The following is a 21,604-nucleotide window of genomic DNA, read 5'->3' on the forward strand; positions in this document are numbered from 1 at the left end:
GGGAATTCCTGGACATTCACCCTGAGTAGTCTAAGTAGCCTACCTAGGGACTAGGGAGTACAGACCCACTGTCCACAGTCTCTTAGTTGACGATCCTGTACCCGCGAAAGTGCGTCGACGAGTCAGTCTATTATCGCATTTAATGATTGCACTTCGACAGTTAGTCGATACAGACACGGATTGTTCGGATGATTTTAGTCGACACGGATCAATCATGTCTGTTTATTAACCGGCATGTACGACCACGCGCCAATGTGGACAAGGGAACCACATTGTTGATTGCCAAAATGCCAGTATAACCTTAATCCCTAAGGAGTATCACTATTCGCAGCCCACGATGCCGTGATGACAACGCGTACCGGGTATCTATGCTCAGAGACAGTGACTTACTACAAGGGAAAGACATTTATGACTCAATGGATTTTAGGTCTATCAATACACTAAGTTCAACTAATCTCACGATGGAAGGATAAAGACGTGGTGATGCTGCTGACTTGATGGGACGCGCTACCTCATGTCTATGACGAGAACAGCGATCATGATGCCTTCATGGGGCATGCCTTCTATCTTGCCCTTCCCCATAGGGGGAGTCAATATTGCAAGATGCCCTCGCGTATTCAACAGCTGCTGTCGACCTTCTTGTCGGTCTGGGATCGGTGCATCAACTCTTTTTAGCTGAGGTCGGGGATCATACAACTATCATATAAATCCGGTCTATTCTTCGGAAGGCCTCATTTATATACACAAACAGCAGATCTTTCCAGTTGGCATCAGTTATACCTCATCTGTGAGTTGATACTGCCTCCTTCCCAACAGGGTAAGAGGTCGGGTCGATCTCGTGACTCCAGTGATTGCTACTCTTCCCTCCATCTTACCCTTCTCTATTCTTTTCATCAAACTACCTTCGTCTCATATCTCTGGGTCTTTTCATTGTTCATCGAGTGCCCGTCTATACACACTAGTACTGACTCCTATCTACGAGTCTTAATCAGGATGGGTCCCCGGAGACCAACTGTGCGCTCCACAAGCAAGCCGAGGGCTGTCAAGACGGGTGGCATACGCAAATCTCGCTTCACAGGTATCATTCAGACGGTCCTGATAGATACAAGCTCCAGGATTGCTAATTTTTGGCTAGTTTCGCCTCATAATCCTGTCCCACGAAAACCCTTGGAAGACGTTCATGGACATCCTCCCGCATGGGCAGAGGTTCGTATACTCTCTGATGATCCTAATTGGACCCTCACTGACTCAATCTTAAGTGCCGTCCAGAGCTATGTGATGCTCTTCCGTGGTTCCGAGCCGTTCAAGGCGGTTCTTATCATTGCGATCATCTCTGCTGGGGCTTTCTCCTCGACGCTGACTGCGGCATCCGGTCTTATATTGATGAGGAGGTTGTCATCACCAGAGTGTAAGTGGCTCTCCCAATGTGAAATCTTGACGGGTCTGTATCTGAAAATTGTAGAGGAGGTGGCTGTGCCAAAGATTCAGAGGGCAATCTCATCCTCGTGAGAGATCAAGGTAGCGAAGACAGCGCAATTAGCAGTATTATGAACAGTCTGGACTCAAAAGTTCCTATTGGCTTGATTATCGGTGAGCTCTGCATTTTGGCTGGGAGAGGACACTGTCCTAACTCGTCACTAGGAGATCGCAACGCACTCCTAGGGAGAAGGCTTCCACACAGATATAATGTGATGGACTACTTTCGCATCACAAATATCTGGTACGAGAATATCGGAGGAAAATCAGGGGCCAAGGTCCGCTTTGAAAAACTGGACCTCTCTAAGAAAAGCTGGTGGGCAGCCAAAAGTTCTCCTGACCCGGTCCCTTTTCATCAACGTCCTGAGATCCAGTTGGAGGTGAAGTCCTGCGAAGGATGCCACCTTTCGAGTCCCCATATATACAACAAAGGCTGGATGTGCTTGCAACCTTCCTGTAGCGACTTTTGGAAAATAGACGGCATCGAGCCTCCTGTGGACCTCACTTTCCATTCCAACTTCCTACAGAGTCGCAACCCGCCTGCTCCTGAAATTATCCCGCACCATGATCTCGTACCTAATTTGCTACCCACTCTAGAAGAAGAGGGTGGAGGCGTCAGCTATGCGCGCATCGCCTGGAAGGGGATAGTGTGCCCCAAATGCCGGAAATGTATATCAAGAAAGCATTGGTGCGGATGGAAATGCACTGACGTGCTGATAATGTCTACCTCCGTGGGAGCCCGCACCAGCTGCACGTTTGAGAAGATGCTACCCATGCAGCCTGTTTCACTGCGCTCTGTAATTGATGACTTCGGACTTGGACCGAACAGGCGGGCGTGTCATTTCGATCCCAGATATGCCATACCAGAAATTGATGATCAGACCATCCTTCCCTATAGAAAACTAACCTACAAGATTCCCGGAGTTGGCTGCATCACTCACTTTGTCTCCACCAGAACCATCAACAGCCGTCCCAATGGTCCCAATGACCTCTTTCGACAGCTACAGGTTGCTGACTTTGGATTGCGCCGCTATCCATTGCAGCAGAGTGTGGGTAAGCAATCTTCTCTCCCGTCTCCGGCTCCTGTCTAATCAGTTCTGTTTCCAGTCGCCGGAACTCTCACCGCACACTTTGCGGTCAATTATGTGAGTTGCCTAGTGTCGACTGCAATATGATGGCGCCTGATTTTCTTTCAGGGAATGCCATATAAGTATATTGTCTCTGTGGATTCCAAAAGTTTTGGAGAAGCCCCGGGGGAGGTCCTACGAGCGATGGGCCGTCTGACATGGGCTACTGAGCGGGCCGTGGCTGGTAGTGGAGATACATTTCTACCTCCGAACGAACTACTCATGCTCGGCTACTTTGAGGAGATGAGGATTGGAGTATGCAAAGTATCCATTTGTCCCTGGTGCTGTTTTGCTAACCCATGATGCAAGTACCATGATGATGGAGAGTCGTCCCTGGGGCCGACGATCGCCACGCTGTCCCTTGGGGCAAAGTCCACCATGTCCATCCGGATGAAGTACAAGTATTACAATGGGATTTCCAAGACCAAGACGCTCCTGAAAGAGGACCCTGCTCTGGCGGGTAGCCGGATGGAAGCGGAACGACGAAGTCTGAAGACTCAATTCGCCAGCGGCGAGATCGACCAGGCAACATACGATAGGCTACGCCGACAAACGCTACAGAAGGGGAGGTGCAGCGAGGCACCTGTATATATCAAGATGGAGCTCAATCACGGTGATCTGGTGGTCATGCATGGCGAGGATCTCCAGAGATACTACGAGGTTTGAACCTGGGCAGATCGGGAAGCTTTGGACATGAAGAGACTAATGCTTCGATAGCATGCAGTTACCCCCGACAAGAAACTGCGCTTTGCTCTGACGGCACGGTATATCAAGCCCGAACAAGTGGATCCTCGAGAGTTGAAGAAGGGAGAATTTACGCTGACCCCTGAACATATATATGATGGAAACTAAGTCGACCATTCCCTTTGCATGTGGGACTTTGACTTGAGGAGTCTCTTGCTGAACCCTTTGATTTACTTGGGAGGAAATGTTTGTCTCTGAATGGCTTTGATGCCTTTTATTCCATGATTTTTTACAACATATCTAGTTTTATAGTTGAAATACTTATCATTTCGCTCGGTCTATAATGAATGCTCCAGGATATATTCAGGTAGGCCGACTGAACCTAATCTCTCAACGCGACCCTTGATACTACTAGCTTCCAAACAACCATTACTATGGGTTCCGGTGTCCCCGTGCAAAGATGTGTTCAAAGTCATACGATCGTATCGTGTCGATCGATAATCACACTTGGCTAATAATCTGATCAGTTTAAGAGATGTTGACTGATGACTCCGTAGAGACATAACAGTACATTAGACAATCATCATAGCGTTCCCCACAACTCACGTGGCTCCACAGTCCCTGATGATCGGGGAGAGCTGCTGCTGCTGCTGTGGTGTGGGGAGGAGTTTTATCTTCCATTAGGGAGTCTGGCACTGCTATGGACAATTAATTCTCTGGCTCTGAGGGACATAGTAGGTAGTCTTGAACTCTTGGACTCTTGGTCTCGTGGAGTCTGCCGAGCCAGAGAAAAAAAAAAATATAAAATAAAATAAAAAAACAACAACGCCCAAATACGAGCCAAAAGCTGACCACGGATTTATTTGTCCACTGGAGTGCGCCCGCGTGGTCGCCGCCTTAGGAATCAAGAACCACCACCCACCTGCGGCTCAACCGTCAACAACAATAACCGGTAAGACTAACGACTGGACGAATTATTTGACTCCCTGTTGCTCTCTCGTTCGACATCCCCCAGTCATTGGACCAGTCAGTCATTCTCTCCATCGGCTTGACCGCATCCAATGGTCCATCAGCTTTCCCTACCCCCCTCCCTTTCTCACTCCGCCGACTGTCTCCAATCCGTTCCGACCGCCCCTGGTTGACCTGCGCTGCAGGCTCAGTAGCATCTTTCTAACCACTAAGGGAGACTGACGAGACTCTTTTCAACACGCATATCGAGCGCTCTCGGGCTTGTCCACGCCGCAGATTTCTCAGTCGCGTATACCGCCCCGATTCTTCAACCTTGCCCGTCCTGGTAGGATCTTCCCTGCGCAATGGCTCACTATCAGAACGGCCAGTCGCCCTACTATGGCCAATCCAACAATTCTACCCCACCGTCGACACAGCCTTCGTCCTCAACGAGTCGCTATGATACCTATACCAGTCAGCAGCAACAGAACAACAATCATCAGCTACGACGGATACCCAGCTACATCGCAGGGGACGATGCGGGTCTGTTTGGGGGTTCCAGCACCTCCAATGCCAGGACCGTTAATGGGTCTACGCGCTATAATGGGCAGGCCGGCGGCTACGGGGGTGAAGAGGGACAAGGCGCCTACAGTCTTGCGAACAGCGGGTATGATGACAACTCAGACCCCCGGTACGCGCAGATCCCCTCGGGTGGACCACCACCACCATTACCACTTCGCGACAGGGCGTTGTCTCAATCCAACTACGCCTACCAGTACTCGTCGATTGCCTCCCCAACGCAAGCGGCATACAACCCCCAGCAATATGCCGTCCCCTCGACACCGTCACAGCAGCAGTTTGCGTACAACACACTTGCATATACCGCTAGTTCGAATACGGTGGGGGGACATCAACCGTACAATCCGGCGGCGTACCAGTCGGCGAGTGTTGGAGGGTACGGTTCTCCCACAGTTCAGCGACAGCCGAGTATGGCGAATTTGTACGCGCAACCGCCGCCCACACCACAGACGTATACCTCTCAGCAATCGCTGCCACCTCCCCCGCCTCCCCGGGGCCCGGATCATCCCTACGGAAGTCGCACATCTGGCCCATACGGAAGCGCGTCACCAGCCGCGCAGTATGGCTTTTCCGCACAATCATCCGTATACAGCGTTGCTTCTCCGCTGAACCCGAACGCGCCATACCCTCCTGCAAGCTCGTTAACCGCGACTAGCCTGACCTCAGCAACTTCCCGATCATATTCGCATGGAGCACAGGCCCTCGGATATGTACCTCAATCTCCGCGTCGTTCGGAGGCCATGATGACGCCTTATCCTGGTGACCAACCGCCGGAACCGCCCGCTCATTCGGCACCCACGGAGGATATATACGGCAAACGGCTGAGTTTAACTCGTCCCGGGTCCGGAAGGTCATTGCCCACACCGCCCATTCAATCGAACCAGGGGCAAGTCTCACCCCGACGAACGGATACACTGAATCGTCACCCACAGGCGCGACCTTTACCCGGCCCTCCGGTCGACACAGATGGCGAATCTCCGCTCGGCACCAATGGAACAGGCAGGATGGGTAGTTTAGATGGACGATCGGAGCCGCCGTCAGCCGGGTATGACTACTTTGGACGGCAGGGAGACGCCATAGTTGATCGTCACTCAAGCGGTGATTCACGCTACGACTCGAAACCTCTGCACATAGATACCCAGACCACGAATCAGGAAGCTCAGGAACCCAGCCGTCCTTTCAGTGCCACCTCGAGTATGCGCCTATCTCCTGACGAGAGGCATACGCACACGAATGGAAACATCGCGACAGGCACGGGCCAGTATGTCAATTACGATGCGTACAGCGACGATAGCGATGCAGAGGCCGCCGCGGGGCTGGCTATGTTGCAGATGGCGGATGAGGAGGACCGGATGCAAGCCGAACGAGTGAGGACCCAACGGGAGCGGGTCCACACGCGACGGGAGACCAATGCGTCGATTATCAGTGCCTACGGTAGCCATTCGTCGGTGCACGCGCCCTCCCCACGCGATTCCCGTCCAGATGGGATGCAACACGCGCCGGATGGGACCTCTGATGGTGCTCATTACGGTGGCTACCGCTACGATGATGAGCGTGATGGGTACGCGGAGCAGTACGGCGACCAAAACACAAATCAAGGTCGAATCGTCGCTCCATCGGGTTCGCGCAGGAGCTCCGACCTTTCGGCTGAGGACCGAGGGGAGTACTCGGACAGTTATGACTACTATTCCATGGCTCATGCTCAAGCGCAGCAGTACGATGATTATGCTTCGGAAGCGCGAGTCGATGCTGGCGGCACCGGGGGGCTATCAGAACCCGGTGCTTACGAGCGGCGGATGAGCTTCGACTACGGCGACGAGGCAGAAGGTCCACTGGGCTATCCCGAGGAAGGACCACACTCTGACAGCGAAGGGTCAGATGCAGGGGGTGTTCCAGGGGACCTTTTCTTTCATCCCGGCATGCGGCCGTTGCCACCAGCGCCCGTGGAACCGGCCAATAACACGGACCTGATCCCGCATCTAATACCAGCGGGGACATACCGGCATCTGGAATCAGATGGACTTCCGGATCGAACGCAATCCACAAGCGCCAACTTCCATGTTTCGACGGATTCATATGCATCGACCGCATCAACGCCAACATCTCAAGTGCCACGGTCGACGTCGTTGTCGAGCCATCCTATTGGACCTCGAGCTGACCCTCCCATCCGATCCAAGACCGATGCTGATCGAGCGAAATACAAGCAGCAGCTGGAAGCAATTCGGCAGCAGCAGCAGGGAGGTGGTGCTTTCAAATTCGATCCTTCAGAGCAAGGTCCCGCGATGACGCTTGACCTGCCCACAATCCCAGCGGGACGTCGTAAGAAATTCAACCCGACGAAACTGTCTTCGGAGCAGTTCAGAAAATGCACCGAACCCTGGGCGCTAAGCTCTATTCTCGTGTGGATTCGCGATCTATGCGAGGATGAAACGGATCTTCGGAGGTCTGCCATTCTCGAGGCGATCGTCGCTCTGTTTACTCACAAAGTGCCGACGATGAACATCGCAGACGCCGAGACGCTGGCCGCGCGCGTGTTTGACAACATGCTGGAGCAGGAAGCGTTGGTATGGGATGAGGAATGGGTCAAGTTTGGTAGCGGGACCCTTTCTGGAGTCCTCTTCCAGATCACCGGGACGGGCTGCTACTCGCCCGTGCTGCATGAACAAGAGGCCGAGGTTTCTGGACGCTGCTACTCCCACCATTGCATGAGAACGCTGAAGAAGGTGAATTTGAAAACGCAGAAGATGGCACCGCAGAAGAAGGCAGAGGACTGGGTGACGTTCTACAAGGTTCCGAAGGAGGTGTGGGAAGCTCATCCCAAGAAAGAGATCGACCGTCAGAACAACCTGCACGAGATTGTCACGACCGAGGATGCCTTCATCGGACAGCTGGACGTGCTCCGCGAACTCTACCGTGATCAACTGGCCGGCATGCAGCCATCCATCATCCCGCCGAAGAGATTGAACAAGTTCCTCACCGACGTCTTCGGCAAGGTGGATGCGGTCAAGAAGGTGAACGAAGAGTATCTTCTCGCGCAGCTTAAATACCGACAGAAGGAACAAGGGCCTTTCATCGTTGGGTTCAGTGATATCTTCCGGGAGTGGATTCGCAAGGCCAAGACGGTGTACATTGACTACGCGGCGACCTTCCCGCATGCCAATTACCTCGTACGCAAGGAGACCGAGCGGAATGCGCTTTTCCGACAGTTCTTAAACCAGGCCCGTGAACACAAGATGTCCAACCGTCTGAGCTGGGACACTTACCTCAAGTCTCCCATCACTCGAATCCAGCGATACACGCTGTTGTTGTCGACTGTTCACAAGAATATGCCCAAGGATTCGGAGGAAAAGGCCAACTTGGCGCAGGCTATTGAGGAAATCAAGGTCGTGGCTCTTGAATGTGATAACAAGGTCGGCGAAACAAGCAAAAAGGTCGACTTGATGGAGTTATCGGCCAAGCTTCAGCTGAGGCCGGAGATGAAGAAGGAGGTCGAGCTGAATTTGCAGCATCTCGGTCGTGAGATCGTCTACCGGGGCGACTTGCAACGTCCAGGTGCTCGGATGCGGTTCCTTGTGGACACTCATGCTATTCTCTTTGATCATTACCTCGTGCTTGCCAAGCTGTCCACCACTCGCGATCCATCCAAAGCGGTCAAGTATGAAAGCTACGATGTATCCAAGCTTCCTATTCCTATGGACCTTTTGGTATTGGAGAGTACCAACGATGACCCAGTGGTCAAGTCATCCGTCCGTGGTGTCTCGTCGGTCGCGCCGCCTCAAGCCGTTTCACGGAGTACCGGCACAGCGCCCTTAATACACACCAATAGCGGGAACTCAAGCAATTCCGCCTCTGCTTCCTCGGGCAAGACGCTGGTCCCCAGCACCGTGCTCGAGACATCCAAAGATGACAAGATTCTATACCCATTCAAAGTGAAGCATCTTGGCAAGAATGGGACCTTCACGCTGTACGCCTTTTCCGCGCAGAACCGGCAGGAGTGGTGTGAGAAAATCATCGAGGCAAAAACGAAGCATGCTGCCGCCCTGTTCGCGCAGAATGCGGAGCCCTTCCGCCTCCGCGTGCTGGCCGACACGGCCTTTGCCAATTCAGACCATTCAGCGTCGTCCAAACGGACCGTCACTATCAAGGGTACTCCCCTCGACCGTGCCATCCGGGAAGTCGAAGAGCGATATAGCGTTTCCAACAAGCGGCCGGTTCCCGTTTGTAGGACCAGCGTCCACTGTGCGACGGTGTTCCAGCAGCCTGTCGGCCGCATGATGTGCGCTGTTGGGACGGATTTCGGCGTGTACATTTCTGAGTACAATAACCCTCGCGGGTGGGTTCGGGTAAGTTTTTTCATTGCCTCCTGTTAGATTCGAATCTGTTGCAATCTACGCTGTTTGGTGGAATGTCTTCTAATTGTGGATTAGGCGATACCCGTCATCCGAGTGACGCAGATTGCGGTGTTTGAGGAGTTCAATCTCTTTCTGCTGATTGCGGACAGGTCTCTGGTTGCGTACCACTTGGATGTAGTCTGTCCTGCGAGTGGCATGAACTCGCAAACAACCAAGGACTCCGCTCGTCGGGCACCGCAGAAGCTGTCGGGTAACCGCGAGGTCGGATTCTTCGCCGCGGGACACATGAAAGACCGCACGCTGGTGATGTATAAGAAGCGGGACGGGCTGTCATCCACATTCAAGGTGCTAGAACCCGTTCTACAGAAATCCGCCACGAGCCGCAGCCGGCTCTTCCAGTCACGCCGCTCGCAGACCGAGTTCTTCCGCGAATACGACGAATTCTACATCCCCGCCGAAAGCTACGGCATCAACATGTTCCACTCGTCGCTGGCCATCGCCACGCAGCGCGGCATCGAGGTCCTGACTCTGGACAAAAAGCAGACATGGTCCGTGCCTGACTTCCGGTCCGAGGCCCCCGAGGCGCAGGCCCAGCTGAGTAGCATCGCCCACCGCATCAGCAGCCTGCGGCCGCTGGGCATGTTCCGACTGAGCGACAGCGAGTTCCTCGTCGCATACACCGATTGCGCCGTGTACGTGAACAAGCATGGCGACGTCTCCCGCAGCGTGATCCTGGAGTTCGTCGGCCGCGCGCACTCGGCCTGCCTCTACGGCAAGTTCCTCATCCTCTTCAACGAGGACTTCGTCGAGGTCCGCAACGCCATGAACGGCCGCCTGCGCCAGGTCATCCCCGGCCACGGCGTCGTCTGCCTCGACGACGGCAGCACCCTGCCGGGCTCTGGCGCGAACGCCGTCCCCACCAACGCCGGCACCGCCGCCAACCTCGCCAGCGGCCTCGCCAACGGCGTCGCCCTCGCCAGTAGCGGCCACACCGTCAAGATCTGCATGCAGCATCCCGAGTACGAGCGCAGCCAGCTTGTCCTCGAGTTACTCGAGAACGAGGGACAGAAGGACTAGCCTGGCCCCTTGCCCTTGTCCCTACCCTGTCCTCCTACCATCCAAGTCACATTTCCGCATCTCACTCCCTCCACGATCTAACAACCCAACCCCATCTTGATGATTCTCTCTATCCCCCTTCTTCCCTTCTTACTTCCATTCTGAATTCCCGCGTGACGTGACGACCATGCGATCGGCATCGGCATACTGTTGTTCACTGCGTACCTGTTTCTTCTTTATACCCTATCCTTGGCTATTGATTGTATCCCTTTTTCTATCACGAACCCCACTTGTTTATAGTTCCCATTGACCAGACTTAACGCGCCTCTTGTACATATGATGCAAAGTATACAAGCTCTATTTTCTCTACTGCTGTGGAAATATCACGGGTTTAGGGTAGTTTAAGGGTGTGGGAATTGTGTCGTTTCCACATAGCCATGTATATGTATATATGTCCATATCCAGGCCGGACCGGATATGGAACTTGGTTTCTAGAGCTCTGGATACGGGAGTTGTATAACAATAAGAGTCACTTCATGAAAATTGAATTCCGCGAGATCCACCCAATACTGTCTACCAGAATATGCAAGGCAAGGTACATTGACGAAAGCATGAATATTGCCGAGGAAATGAGACATAAAAGACAAATTGGGCAGGCTGGGAGATGCCGCCGGCCGCGGAATCTATGATTCGAATTCAACCGTCTTGCTGGCAACCCGATCTTCCTGTTCGGGATCCGACGGCCGTCGGGCTGCACGGCTGCCGCTGCCGCTGCCGCTGCCGCTACCGCTACTCGCGTCCCCGGCGTGGCCGTCTTTGCCGTCGAAGAGGGATGCGTCGTCGCGGCCGCGCACGCTGAGGACTTCTGCGCCCTCGAGCAGGTCCCGGTCTGCGTCGCGGACGCTGCGGTGTTCGATGTCTGCGCCATATGCGCCGGCGCCCCAGCCGCCGATCCCACCGACCATGGCTGGGGAGGGGGCGGCGCCGGCGCGGGGCTCATAGTCCTCGTCCTCGTCTTCGTCGTCTTCTTCTTCGCGGCCGAGAGCGTTGCGTTCCAGTTCGCGTTGCGCTTCGTCCATTCTCTTCTTGACCTCGGCTGCCATGCGGATGCCGTCCGAGACGATATTGTCCAGAACACCGCGGAGGCCTTTGCCGGGGGGCACGATGCCTCCAGAGGCGCCGGCGACTGAGGCTCCGGCGGTGGCGCTGACTTGGGGTTTGGCGGCGTTGAGGTTGGAGAATGTAGTGAGGTTGGAGGAGAGAGACGCCGTCGTGGATGCGGGGTGAGGATGATCGGAAAGACGGAATGACTGAGGGAAGAAGGATTCGAAGAATTGCTCCAGGAGTTCGTCGGCCAGGATAACCATGCGGAAAGTGGGGAGGGTAATGTGTAGGGGATTGTTGGGGTCGAGAGCCGGATTGGCAGCTTCGGAAGTCTTTCGGTTGTGCTGCGCGTCGGCATCCTGCTCCCCCTTCTTCTCTGCCGCATCGAGTGTATTAGATGCTTGCTTCGCGGTGGTCTCTTCTTCCATTTCGATCAAATCTTCTTCATCGTCGTCGCCGATGGCAAATGATCCCAACTTGTCCGCCGCTTCCTCCGTATCCTTGTCCTCGGTCGCCCTGCCTTCTGGGTTTGTAGGATCGGCATACTCGAAACAACGGCGGATAAAAGAACTGACGCTTCCTAAAAACCGCTCGTCGGTACTCAGCTTATCCTGATCTGGATGATCCCGGTTCTGTGCACCGTTGATGTCCTCCGTAGATTGGCTAGGTGTGATGGTTCCCTCGAACCCTCGCCGAGAGAGGAAAAGCAGAGCCTCTGACATCCTGAGGATGCCTTCTCGATCGACCATGCCATCGCCATTATCGTCGTACAGGTCAAAAAAGTACTGCATGCTGTTCATGATATCCCGGGTCCCCTTCAGTCGCGCGAGCCCATTGACCACATTCTGCAAGCTGAGTCCTTCAGACGGCTCAGTAGCCCATTTGCGATATAGTCGTTGCATGAACTCGTGGTTTGCGGGCACTGGTTTGTTACCCGGGCGAGCTGCCCATTTACCGAATCCTCTGAAGCTGCTATTTAGGTCTGCTGATGATTCCTTCCGCGACGGTGCAGGAGAGTCAGTCACGGCCCATTTCGCTGTTACTGCGAGGAAATCACGGAAAGCATCGTAGTCCATATGAGTCGGGCTAGGTCCAAGGCCAACTCGGCCGACTTCTCGATCAACAGGGGGGCCAAGTATAGAGACCCGTTCGGCTTTCTTCTTTTCCTGGCGCTTTTTCTCTTCGTCGAGTAGAGTTTGCTTCTGCTGGTGCTCATAAAGCACTTCATAGAAACGATCGTAGATCATACCCAGATCATCCATGCTCAGTCGTTTACTGTCTGGTCCGAGGTTTCGGATAGATGTACGCTTGGCAAAGCTCTCGATATTTTCAAGGACTGCGTCCTTGTGCTTGTCGCGCTGCTCCGTGATGGTGCTGTGAGTGATACCCGAAAATTCTTTGAAGGCTACAACCATCAGCTCTTGGAACCGGGTGATAGCTCTCAATTTCGGATTTTCGGATCTGGGATGAGCCGACTCATCCAGGCGTGAGAAATACGATTTGAGCACGGAGATGAAGGATCCATCATCCTGCACATCCAGCAGCTCTTCGCCATTGATCCGGAGAATAGCGAGACCAACTTGGAACAGAACCTTTGGCCCTTCTAGGAAAAATACATCCAAGACCCTAAAAGCGAAGACTAGCGGCATAGAGTTGATATATAAGGAGAGAAACCAGGGTAGGGAAACGACAGAGAGCTGGACGTCAGATTTGGAGAGATGCTCCCAAAGGACTGGCATGGTCTTCTCCACAAGCGATTCGAACACCTTTTGATCCAGCAGGGTGCCGTACATGGTAGTCGAATAGTATCCTGGTACAAGTCGGTCGCATAGCACGGACAAGAGAAAGAAAGCCTGCGTTTCTGACATATATCTGATTCGGTCAGTATCGGATAGGACTCGGAGGACGGAGATCACATACATCAACAAAGCTGCAACAACAATATTCATGGCCTGACAATATCCAATCTCGGCGTTGATCCAACTATAGGCTGTGAGGACTCTTCGAAGCCGGCCGATGCCCTCCTCGCTCTGAAAGCCGGGGTACTCCGGGAGACTGCGGTTTAGATCCTTCTCAATCTCGTCAATCGCCAAGGACTCCTGGCCGGAGAACTTGGCGAGTGTGGCTGCATAGAGCTTTGGGGATCTCAGACGGAGGTACAATGACCCCGAAGCCAACTCCCATATCTCTCCACGCAGTCGGTTTGGTAGACCGACACGAATCAGCTTGTGAAAGGTCGGTTGCCGAATTAATGTCGCATTCCGGCCATTTTCTACCGAGAGAATCTGCTTAACAGGGGAAAATCTTCCACACAGGGGCCTTCCATACCTCTAAAGTATTCTCCCCATAGTCTCATTTTGCTGCGGTCCCGGAGTTTGCGGGCATCACCAGGATAGCGGAAGATCATTCCCAACCCAGCGTCTGGAGGCAGTCGCGCTTCCGCGTTCCCTGAGTCTTGATCCTTCGACTTTGCACCGGAAAGAAGATATTCTGAGTAACAGTCATTCACGACAACTCGTAGGTTCTCAATCTCCTTCATCGATTCCCGCAAACCCTTCTTCAAACCATCACAAAACCGTTCGCAGGCCTGCCTGCTCCCAACCAGCTGGATAGTGAATCTCTGCGGGGACGAGTTCGGAGTGGGTTGCTTTCCAAGCGCACCGTTCCACGTGGTCAGCGCAAGGGAGAATACATGGCCAAGACTATTCAATCGCTCCACCCGGCGAATACAGCAAAGCGGGATTGTGAATCCATTGCCCGACGGTCCAGTGCCGTTTGTCTGGCCGGTCCACTGGGTAGAGGCACCGAGGGTTGCGGACGGCGCGAAGCTGGTGGGCTGGGTAGAGAAGCAAATGAACCGTTCGCTCAAGTGCAGTCTCCCGGGATAGCGGTTTCCGGCCCGGTCGAGCGGTTGCGACGATGATGATGAAGCTGTGTGTGGGAGCGGAAGGATTAATTCTGCAGTAATTTCCTGCAGCGGATTCTGGGAGTCCGGGAGACGGAATTGCTGACGGAAGAGGGAGGCTTTCGAGGGGTTACGATCGACGGATGTCAAGGTGGGAAGGTTGAAGTTGGCCGGGTCAATGAAGGACTGGGCTTTTTGAACGAAGGACGACCACTGCATCATGATGTATACGGTTACCTGTCAAGCAGGTCGGATGAGGAGCAACAGCAGTCTTATGGAAAGACCTCCCACTGGTAGGTTACGCTAGGAACCAAGTCTGGAGTGAGCTGACAGCTATCGAAGCTCAGACGAACGATCAGACTTGGGCAATCAGTATGAGAGCTTGCCCACAGATGGAAGATGTTGAGCCGAGAATCATTGTAGTAGCAGATCTAGCATGCTTGAGCTCTCACTATCTATAAATTGTGAAGAATTATGAGAGCTCAATAACACTGAATGTTGTTGACCAGCGGAGGGGGATGGCTGAGCGGCGGAGGTGTTCCTGGCAGGCATCCGCGGTACGCATCACGTGATATCCGGGATGGCGGGCGCTCCAGCAGTCAGTAACAACACAGTGGTAGCATGAAATACACGTGAATAATAAAGGGATTAGGTGGCATCACTAGGGGCGCAGGGGTCAATAGACACGATAAACTACCTTCAATTGAATCTACCTAATAGAAATGTAGCTGACTAGCAACGGAGAAGCCTACGGACCTAGAAGCAAGTAGACTGCTCAAGAAGTACATCAAGCCGCGACGAAAGAGGTAAGAACTAGACTATGGAAACAAGAGAGCCAAGGAGAGTGTGCAAGTGTAGAAACTGCATCGCAGTATTGAAGAAAGGTAATGTGATAGAGTCGTCCACCAAAAATCCAAAACCAAAAGCTCCTCACGGTTGGTCCGCTCATTGCAGTGGCCTGTCTCGCTGACCACCATGTTGGTAGGATTCGTTCCAATGCAAGTTCAGTGTTTCATGTCGGAGGCCTGCTCGCGAGAATCCTCATCGCTATAGGCGGGAGGATGACTCTCCGAGGATTCTGTCATCAAGCCCTCCTTCTCCAACACAGTTCCGGCTTCTTCATTCTCCCTGACGGGAGTACGGCGGTAGCGCTGCCAGAGGAACACCACAGCCTGGCCAATTAGCATACCTAGAGCACTAGCAGTCAAACCTGCGAGAACACCAAGCACCGCCGGAACGACGACGTAGCGGATGATACGGGAAACGGTCCGCTCCCAGCCGCTATGGTGCATGTGGTGCGGATGGTGGTGGTGAGGACGGCCGGCCATTCCGAAGTGTTCTTCATCCTCCGTGCTGGGATAATGCCCAGGTACAAAAGCGTCATCAAAATCACCCTCAGGGTGATGATGAGGGTGCGGCATGGCAGAGTGGGGGCGTTTCCCACCACAGCCAGGCAGTTTGGACTTCATTCCAAGGACACGCGCCTTCGCAGCGGTAAACAAAGCCCGAATACGTTCGACCAACAGTTTCCGCAAGCACTTAGGCTTTCCACGGCACTGCTTCCATGAGCCACGGTTGGGGGTCGTATCTTCAATTTCGGTCTTCGCCATGTAGATGTTGCCCCTGAGGTCATTGATCATCGTGATGGCGACAGTGTCGAGCGGCACTGGATGGCCGTCCAAGTCGAGAATTGTGAACCGAAGGGCGGACAACTCCATGGGTGCGTCATCTGGTACTCCCAAAGGCATGAATTCCACCGCGTATCCCAAGGAGATGGGATCAGACTCCTGTCCATCGGGAATCCGGCGTTGAACGGCACTGATAACGGTTTGAGGAGGGGGAGGGAAAATCTGATGACCGTTGACCAGCAAAGCGCCGGCATCCATCGCGAAGTTCAAAGCCTGTTATTGTCAGTTGTGAACAACAAGCCCAACGACTTCTGTAGTTACACTCACCAGAGACGTTTCGAAGCCGTCAGTCCAGCTGACTTCTCCATCCTCACGGACTTCACGGAACGGACATTCCTTGCAGGTGAGCTCAACCAGCTGTTGCTGAGCGGCCGAGGCTTCCAGAGGCAGGATGCTGATAAGTTCGCCCTGCGGAGTGACGGTCACTCCCTCGCTCTCAGGGACGACTAACAAAGCATTGGCGCCGAGAGCGATGGCGCTCCCAAGCAGCAGCGAGCGTAGGTTCATTGTCGCCGCAATGATTCAAAAGGTATACATGGGATAAACCCCGAATGAAGAGAAGTTATAAGTGGAGTGATTGATATTTGATACAGTTGAGACGGAATGGATCAGCCTGAAGGAGTTGATCACTTTTTGGCACTTTCTATTGTTAGCCACACTATTATTGTAAAGAACGGAGACGAAGTGAAACTGGGGGGGGGGGCGATCGGAGGAGCATCAGATATACTGTGTACTCATAAAACCCGTTCGGCGGCTGTGGTTCGCTGGCGGTGGCGTGGGTGACGCAGCGTGTGACTGAGCTAGTCCTATATGGGTAAAAGGCTTACGTCAGACAGCACGCACAGTGGAGCTCCCAGTCACATGGTGTGGATGCCTTAAAACTGGGGGGTCTAGACTCTAGACTAACTGGATAGTTGATACAAACAGTCTATTTATTTTTGTCTCTCTGTCTACTCATAGGGCTGATGGCAGCATAGCGACTTCGACTTGGTTTGATTTCGAACCATGGAGTCCACCAGGGATCCTGGATAGTCATTCCGTTTATATAAAAAGTAACTCCCCGAACTGAAAAAAAAAGAAAAAAAAAAGAATAGATACTCAAAATGGTGCCTGGTCAGCCAAACGACAAGAAGTCCTTATCAAAAAAGTGGAAAGCTTCATACTTCAAAGCCCGTACGCATGATGGTCGAGCTTCTGGGTTCTTCTGCAACTTGGTAAATGGATCCTGGACCATCGCATTGATCTTATTCCACGACTCACGTGGATCTTTTGGGCTTGATGTCGGCCTTTGAAACACAGTGGTCACCAACAGCACCACCCCCATCAAGAGGGATAGCCACCACTTGCCTCCCAAGGCCAGAGAAGGCCTCATGCCCATCTGAAATTCACCTTCGCCCTTCGCTTCGGTGCTATTGATGTCAGTCTCAGATGGCGCTGAATCAGAAGTTTCAGCCTCACTTCCGATTGGAGAAGTCGCCGCCAAGGGCGATGTGTTGTCGTATTGGGAATCACCATCCATGAGACTCTGACTCTCATCGAGCTCGGATAGATGAGGATCCACTCTGATCCTGAGCACGGGTTTGATCCTGCTGATAAGTCTTGGTTTCATCGGGTCGGAGCTCAGCGGCAGCGGCTGTGAGGGGGGGAATGACTTTGGAAGCCACACAGGGTCTTTGTAGTATCCTATCCTTCCATTCGCAAGTAGAGGCCTTGGTTCTTGCTGGATCGACACCTGTGAGCTCTTTCCTGATCCCACAATTGTCGGCTCATGCAAGTCATCCACGGGTTGAGTCCCATGCGAGGCAGTCGAATGCTCTGAGGATATCACTTCGGGCGGCTCATACGGAGAACCAGGGGTCTCATCTGCGACATCTTTATTATCACTAACGATAAGCATCTCTTTCTCTTCTTGGGGAAGAGAGCCTCCACAGTACCGAAAGTCTTCGGTTGTCTGTCCTGGATGATCGCTGTCTTCAGCGTCGTCTTGTGGGCATGGCTCGTTCTCCCTTTTACTGCGTCGTCTCTTCCGGGGCCTCTGATGAAAATCCAGATCATACTCGCTTATTGGTGAGTATGCTTCTTCCCTGTTTATGGGCTCCCATTCCATCAGGGACAGATCCGTATCGAGCTGGAGTGCTGATAAACCGTCAGATAAACTCTTGATTTCGTCGTCGAGCGTCGTACCTCGTGTTGATCCGGGTCTTTTCCTGCCCCTCGAGTCACTGGAACAATCCATTGCATCTCCAGGCTTCACAGTTTGCTGCGCCGAGCCCATGTAATCCAACCTACTGTCTATCTCCGATCCCGTGGTGTGAAACGTTCCATCCAAATTCTCGTCCGAGCCGTTCGAAGTAGGATTTGTCGTAGACTTCGACATGCGAGAACTTCCCAAATCAGACAGGTCAGAGCTCGACCCTTTGGAACTGGATGTGTCGGCGCTCAGTGATATGCGATCGTGGCGTCTGCCTCCGCTAACACCGTTCAGCCAGGTCGTCATCTTCTCGCTCTTGTCTTCCAGACGCTGGGAAGCCCGGTCCACCTGTCGCTCCCATTCCTGGCGTTGGGCCCGATACTGTTGGATCTCCTGTTGATACTTGTCGACCAGCGCGCCCTTCCGTTTCAAGAGTTGCTGCAGATCATCGACGTTCTTATCCCGCACCGCCAGCTCACTTTTCACCGCCTCTAGCTGCTGCTTCCACGTCCGGATGGAGTTCCTCTGCTCCTTGTTCTTCTCTCTGAGCACGGCATTCGCCTGCTCCGCCGAGTAGATGTACTCTTCCTTGGCCTTGCAGTCCTTCTCCAGCAGCTGCAGCGTCGCCTTCGTATCCCGCAGCTCTGCATCCTGGGCCTTGACCTTGCGAAGCTCGCGGCTCAGCTTGTTGTTCAGCTTTTCGTAGGCGACCTGCAGGTCTTTGCTCTCATCGCTGAGCCGGCGGTACCGGTCCACATGGTCCCTCTCGATCCGGGTGAAGGATCTGATTTGCTGGGCTATCGCGCGGTGGAGGAGCTCAGCTTTCTGTGAGGGAGTCGTATTCGGGTCGTACTTGAGTTGTCTTACCTGGTGCAGGAAGTATGCGTAGTCGGCCTGTTGGTCTAGCGGATCGATGGTGAGTGTGGGTGTTGGTGGTGTCGGTGTTGTTGGTGTAGTCGTCATCTGCGGCACTTTTAGTATAAACGGGGGTATTCAAATGCCAGGTAGTATAGCAATAGAGGGTCGGGTTTCTATATATGAGAAGTGCAAAAAAGAAGTGCCGAAGTTGCGGTCAAGAACGTCCATGGGGATTTATATGCTTCTATACATTCCTTGATGTGCAGTGTCTCACTCACCTAAAGAAGCTACCGAGTGCGACATCCTTGGAACACGCGGTATGGGCATGATAAACCAAGCCTCACGGACAAAGGGCAAAGAAAGTGGAAAGGAGAGAATCTCTCTGTTCCCAGCACCGGTTCTTTGTCTGGTGATGACATTGTCCAGTTCAACCGTGAGACAACAAGTTACAAGTACAACAAACACAAGGGGATTGTCTCAGGCATCGTTTGATGCTGGCCGTGCCTGATTGGTCCAAGAGACAGGCTGTCCCATTTTCCTCAATGCTCAGAGGCGCAGGAAACCTCCGACGCATGCATGAACAAGGCCTTTGTCCACGACGGCGGCTTTCGCGCATCGTCCCAGATCGATGCTTACGTGATTCTTTGCAGGAGCCAGCAAACTTAAGTGAATTGATGCAAGTCTAACTGAACATAACAGAGATGGAATATATCTTAGGAGAAAATAGCAAGGTAGAGGATTAGAGCTTGGACTTCTTCTGCCCCTTGACTTTCTGGACTGTTTCGCCGGACAGGAGGAAATCCGGATACTGGAGTTGGCCCTGCGCCGCGCCGCCGGCGGACATGCGCCAGCTTGCTCCGTCGACTATGTAATGTTAGCATGGCATGTTGAATATGCAGTAGAGGATGTAAACGCACCCACTAGGATCTGTCCACTGACGTAGCTACCCGTGTTCGAGAACAGATAGACAGTAGCGTCAGCGATATCGCGGACGGAGCCGAATCGGCCTAGAGGCTGGGACTTGATGTAGGATTGCATGGCATCCGAGGGAAGAAGACGATCGAGGCCCTAGTAACAGTAAGTATTGCTTTACGTGGCTTCGGAAAGGGGGGGCGGGGGGGCATCCAATACCTCTGTGGAAGAGATTGGCCCCGGGGCGATGATATTTGAGGTGACGCCGAGCGGACCATACTCAATCGACACCGTGTGCGACAGAGCATCAATTCCGGCCTTGGCTACGGCGACGTGCGCTTGGAAAGGTATCGCTCTGTAGTGGATTGTGGCACTCACGAAGATGATACGACCACCAGTGCCTAGCGGGGAGGGACGCACTAAATGAACCAATTAGACGAGTTCACAGATACAGATGAGATACATACGGGTCTCCGAATCTACTCTGTGCTTCTTCGCTGATTCAATGAGATAAGGTAGCGTCGCTTTCAGGGTATTGTAGGACCCCAGCACATCAATATCAATGACCGACTTGAACGCATTCACGGATAGCTGCTGGATAGAGGCGAGGAAGTTACCAGCCGCGCCGGCGCTTCAATATAGTATGGGCATTAGCATGAGAAAACCAGCTTCATTGACATAAAGCGGAAGCCCTACATGACATAGTCGATCGCGCCGAGCTCCTTAACGCAGCGATCGACCGCATCCTTCAGATCATCGTACTTGCGGACATCGACGGCACCGATGCCGATGACCTTCGCGCCGGGACGCGCGGTGGCAATGTCCTTGGCTACTGTCTCTGTCTTCTCGACGTTGCGGCCGACAATGCATGCATCCGCGCCTAGATGAACGAGGGCACGCACTTGGGCGCTGCAGATGTTTCCCGCGCCACCTGTACAGAAGACAACCTTGTTTGCTGAATAGTATTAGCGGCGATGGCCTTGATGACTAGAACGACGTAGAAGGCTTACTGAATATGCCCTCCTTCCAGGAGTCACTAATGTAGTCTTCCCTGGGTACGGGCATTTTGTAAGGTGGATTCGATTGTTGGGAGATGAAGATGTTACAGCAACGAGATACGAGATCGATGATGATGCTTCAAGTACAAGCTACTCTCCTAATTGCTGAACCCCTGATTGACGATAATCGATGTGATTGATGTTGCTCAGACTGTAGGACAAGTAAGTTGTTTCTCCACAGAAAGATGCCGCGGCTCATCTTAGCGGTAACTCCGTGCCTCGGATTTGCATGGTGAATTTATGTTTATCTCAACTTTGCAGTCAGCACTAGGTGTGCAGACCAACAGACTGTGACAGATCAGAAAGACAGTTTCAGATCTGTAGAGCTTTGAAGTAGCAATTGCGAGGATGCAGAGTACGATTAAGTCGTTGCTTGTCTGTCCTGCTAGCACATACTGGTAGATAAGTCACGTGTCAGCTCAAGATGATCGACTTTCGAGCTGACTACGACTATGCTACCGAGCGATAGAGACAGAGATGAGAAAGAAGAGGGCCTTCCAGCTTTGCCTGCCTCTGTGTCTATCTGCCTATTCTTCAACGTTGCCCGCATCACAGACTTTTCGCACTCTCAAGGCTGCCAGCGCTGTGTGCTGCCTGAGGCACCGAGAAAGTGCTGGTCCGCTAATTGGCGGCCTGTCATTGGCCAACTGTCTCAGCTTACGACGT

General features: G+C 53.1%; 6 protein-coding genes across 6 annotated transcripts, besides 2 other annotated features; 2 read left to right on the forward strand and 4 right to left on the reverse strand.

Moving 5' to 3' along the window:
* Window positions 1-993: 993 nt before the first annotated feature.
* Window positions 994-1,509, forward strand: ACLA_010680 (uncharacterized protein; the record flags this gene model as incomplete). Its single annotated transcript, XM_001274067.1, has 2 exons — window positions 994-1,078; window positions 1,136-1,509. 2 exons carry the CDS (start codon window positions 994-996, stop codon window positions 1,507-1,509), a joined length of 459 nt encoding a protein of 152 aa, XP_001274068.1.
* A 182-nt stretch (window positions 1,510-1,691) lies between these two features.
* Window positions 1,692-10,243, forward strand: ACLA_010690 (putative Rho guanyl nucleotide exchange factor; the record flags this gene model as incomplete). Its single annotated transcript, XM_001274068.1, has 6 exons — window positions 1,692-2,529; window positions 2,584-2,621; window positions 2,673-2,858; window positions 2,913-3,263; window positions 4,616-9,157; window positions 9,242-10,243. 6 exons carry the CDS (start codon window positions 1,692-1,694, stop codon window positions 10,241-10,243), a joined length of 6,957 nt encoding a protein of 2,318 aa, XP_001274069.1.
* Window positions 10,075-10,144: a microsatellite.
* Window positions 10,244-10,905: 662 nt separating the features above from the next.
* ACLA_010700 (GTPase-activating protein) lies at window positions 10,906-14,453 on the reverse strand (the record flags this gene model as incomplete). The annotated part of the gene is made up of 3 exons (XM_001274069.1): window positions 10,906-13,198; window positions 13,247-13,598; window positions 13,655-14,453. The coding sequence occupies 3 exons, from the start codon at window positions 14,451-14,453 to the stop codon at window positions 10,906-10,908; spliced, it is 3,444 nt and encodes a 1,147-aa protein (XP_001274070.1).
* Window positions 10,981-11,012: a microsatellite.
* A 782-nt stretch (window positions 14,454-15,235) lies between the features above and the next one.
* ACLA_010710 (uncharacterized protein) lies at window positions 15,236-16,426 on the reverse strand (the record flags this gene model as incomplete). Its single annotated transcript, XM_001274070.1, has 2 exons — window positions 15,236-16,132; window positions 16,187-16,426. 2 exons carry the CDS (start codon window positions 16,424-16,426, stop codon window positions 15,236-15,238), a joined length of 1,137 nt encoding a protein of 378 aa, XP_001274071.1.
* Window positions 16,427-17,033: 607 nt separating this feature from the next.
* On the reverse strand, window positions 17,034-19,073 carry ACLA_010720 (uncharacterized protein; the record flags this gene model as incomplete). The annotated part of the gene is made up of 1 exon (XM_001274071.1): window positions 17,034-19,073. The coding sequence occupies one exon, from the start codon at window positions 19,071-19,073 to the stop codon at window positions 17,034-17,036; it is 2,040 nt and encodes a 679-aa protein (XP_001274072.1).
* A 634-nt stretch (window positions 19,074-19,707) lies between these two features.
* ACLA_010730 (SDR family oxidoreductase) lies at window positions 19,708-20,945 on the reverse strand (the record flags this gene model as incomplete). Its single annotated transcript, XM_001274072.1, has 6 exons — window positions 19,708-19,832; window positions 19,886-20,036; window positions 20,100-20,299; window positions 20,348-20,511; window positions 20,577-20,835; window positions 20,891-20,945. The coding sequence occupies 6 exons, from the start codon at window positions 20,943-20,945 to the stop codon at window positions 19,708-19,710; spliced, it is 954 nt and encodes a 317-aa protein (XP_001274073.1).
* Window positions 20,946-21,604: the final 659 nt, after the last annotated feature.

The sequence above is a fragment of the Aspergillus clavatus genome, genomic scaffold (genome assembly GCF_000002715.2).
Source record: "Aspergillus clavatus NRRL 1 1099423829795 genomic scaffold, whole genome shotgun sequence".
In the NCBI taxonomy this organism is placed as follows: domain Eukaryota; kingdom Fungi; phylum Ascomycota; class Eurotiomycetes; order Eurotiales; family Aspergillaceae; genus Aspergillus; species Aspergillus clavatus.